The sequence below is a fragment of the Galeopterus variegatus genome, unplaced genomic scaffold (assembly GCF_000696425.1).
Source record: "Galeopterus variegatus unplaced genomic scaffold, G_variegatus-3.0.2 Scaffold6762, whole genome shotgun sequence".
Classification (NCBI taxonomy): domain Eukaryota; kingdom Metazoa; phylum Chordata; class Mammalia; order Dermoptera; family Cynocephalidae; genus Galeopterus; species Galeopterus variegatus.
In genome coordinates, this window is record NW_007732873.1 from 8,867 (window position 1) to 11,818 (window position 2,952).

Consider the following 2,952-nt stretch of genomic DNA (forward strand, 5'->3'; position numbering starts at 1 on the left):
ATAGGGGTGTTGGAGTTAGTCCCCTGTGCTCTAAAGACCCCTGCCTCCCCTCTAGTTATCTGCACTACAAATGCACCATCTTGTCTGACCTGTTCCCTAGGCACCGGGACCACTGGAACCAGATCAACCATCCCCATCTCTATTACCATGTCCCCTGGAATGGATTCCACGTCCCCTGCTACCGGCAATACCATGCCTGGAATAGCCCCGAATACTTCTGGCCCAGGCACATTGACTATTGGAACACAGTCTATGCCCTCGGTCCCAGGCATTGGGACCACCACGGGATCTCTCCGTGACCACCACCCCTGGGACCAGCACCACCTCCCATAAACAGGCTGGTATCCATGGGCACAAACACAGTTAGTGTGAGCGACACCCCAACAAACGTGATCCAATCAAGCGGATACTCACAGCCCTGGGGCATCATCCTCATTTCTCTGGCTGCAGTCATGGTTGGCATTGGAACCTTAGCAGGACTCTGCTTTGGCTTGGTGAGTGTCTAGGGTGGGTTATTAGGGAAGCCTGGGGGGAGGGCAGATCATGAATGAGAGAGGAAATCATATAAACAGTGCTCTTAGGATATCCAGAATGAGGGAATAAGCTGGTGTGCTGGGAAGAAAAGAATCACACCGCATGATACGAGGACTGGAGAGAATCGGTGAGTCTGAGAAAGTGAGAAGTAAAGTAGAAAGGGGGGAAAAAGATGAAGTTGGGGCCAAAGTGAAAGGAGATTGTGTGAACAGGGAATAAGACAAAGAAGGCATTTAAAGACAATCATGTTTCTTAACAAAACAAAATCTGGAATTTAGAATATTTTAGCACTGGAATAAGAATCTCCAGCACGTGAGGAGTCTTTACCCCTTGCTGTATTTACTCATTTCCATTACATATTTTAGCGCTTGCTCTCCAGGGCACATCTCTTCCCTTCTGATGCTTTCACATATGTAGAGGTGAACACTCTTTCCTTGATTCTCCTTGGGGCAGATGATTGGAAATGTCCAACATTTCCCTAAATACTGAGAGAAAACAAAAGGGAAAGAAAAACAAGGAAAGCAAGAAACATGAAAACGTTCAACCATCCAAAGTGCAGGCTTCTGATAGTCTTCATCTGACAAATGTCTGGTGCCGGCAGCACCTGCAGGTCCTTGTTCTGTTTGTGAGAGCTACTCTGACCTCCCATTGCACCTCTGCTCTCTGGTCTTGATCTTTGAATACAAATTTTTCCAGCACTGATTTTACATTTACTTATGTGTTCCCCGTTTTCTTATGATCAGTGGTGTGCTGGCGCTAGGTCATGCAGGCTCAACAAGGGATTGTGCTTCCCTTCCCAATTCCGTGTGTAGTGATGTGACACTGGTAACTTAAAATATGCTGTGGTGGAAATATTTACACCACAGAAATTGGCAAGCATGACAAATAAACACTTTTTGCCTCTGGAAAGCAAGTTATTAAATGTCAAACAACATACCACTGGTAAAAATGGACAAACAAATGAAAAAATTCACTGCAGCCACAAAGGGTAGGCTTAATATGGTTAATTTATCAACGTTCTTTATTTTGGAGTTCTCAGCCTCCCTCCATAGGTAGGCTACAAAATAAAGACCCATCACCTAGGGATGACTTCCTAAATTACTTTATAATTTTATTCATAAGATCAAGAGATTATAATTAAAATGAACACTGAGTGTTTACTAAGTGCTAGGCTCAGGGCTGAATGTTTAAAACGCATCATGTCATTTAGTCTGCTCTACAATCCCATGGGGATATTATATTCATCTTTAAAGTGAGGGAGCTGGAGCCATTTGCCCCAGCACATGCGGTAAGTGGCAGGTCTAGGAATCTGACCCGGGTTCATTTGATTCTGGAGCTCAGGCCTGGACCTCTTTCTGAGGGCTCTTAATTCCACATACCTGTCTTCTCTTCCTTAGCCGACTAACAAAGTGAAAGGCTCTGTCTTTCAGGTGAGTCTCTGCCTTTCACATTGGGATGCGGATTTACCTTTGTCTTGAAAGTCCAATGACACATAACCTTACGATGCTGCAGAGTAAGGCCCCGAGTATTCATATAAAGAGGATGTGCTCATAAGGTAACAGGGAAGCTTGTTTTCTCAGAGAGAAAAAGAGTAAAATAACAAGGAGAGAGGGACGCACAGTAAGGATAGTGGTAAAGAGAAGAGAAAACTGGCAATTTTTATTTTTATTTTATTGCATTGTCTTGGGGGCTGGCCAGTACAGGGATTGAACCCTGGACATTGCTGTTATCAGCACCATGCTCTAACCAACTGAACCAACTGGCCAATCCCTAAAATTGGCAGTTTTGAAAAGTGAAAATCTGAAATTGGTGAAACAGGCATGCACAGTGATAAGGGAGAAGATACTTAATTTTTATAATATTATTATTTGTTTCTTTTAGAGGGATTTTTCCTTCCCCCTGAGAAATAGTGGTACTTACTATCCTCATAAGCACAACCTCGGCCTTGGTCTGGACCTGGGTTTTGGAATGTTCCACAGCCTGGGAAATTCACTTGTTTATGGAGAGGGACTTGGGATTGGATCTGGAGCAGCACATGGCTTTGAACATGGAGTGGGCCCTGGATTGAGCTACAGCCATGGAGGAGGTTACGGAATGAATTATGGTTGGAGTCATGGGCATGGAGGAGGCCATAGCAACAGCTATGAAATGGACCACAGAGGAGGCCGTGGCAGGACAGAACAGCTGTGGCCATAGACTGGATACTGGAAAATACTGTTGGGAAAACAAGCTTGGTGTGGGAGGGGGTCATGGAGGAGAATAGAATGATCATGGAATGATTAAAATGGAGCATAAAAAGGCTTCCAGGAGTGAACCACAGAAAAGGGCATGGCCTAGGTCAAGAGAAAAATCAGCAAAAGGATCACCGAGACCCTGACCAATACTGGAAAAGATCAAGCAGAGACTAGTTCTGAAGGA

The 2,952-nt window shown here is 44.6% G+C and overlaps 1 protein-coding gene across 1 annotated transcript in view; it reads left to right on the top strand.

Moving 5' to 3' along the window:
• The window catches only part of MUC22 (mucin 22), a 7,962-nt gene extending 5,232 nt beyond the window's left edge, over positions 1-2,730 (top strand). The window contains exon 6 of the mRNA XM_008591219.1: positions 2,416-2,730. Within this exon, the coding sequence (XP_008589441.1) occupies positions 2,416-2,730 (315 nt within the window). The remainder of the gene's footprint in view (positions 1-2,415) is intronic.
• Positions 2,731-2,952: the final 222 nt, after the last annotated feature.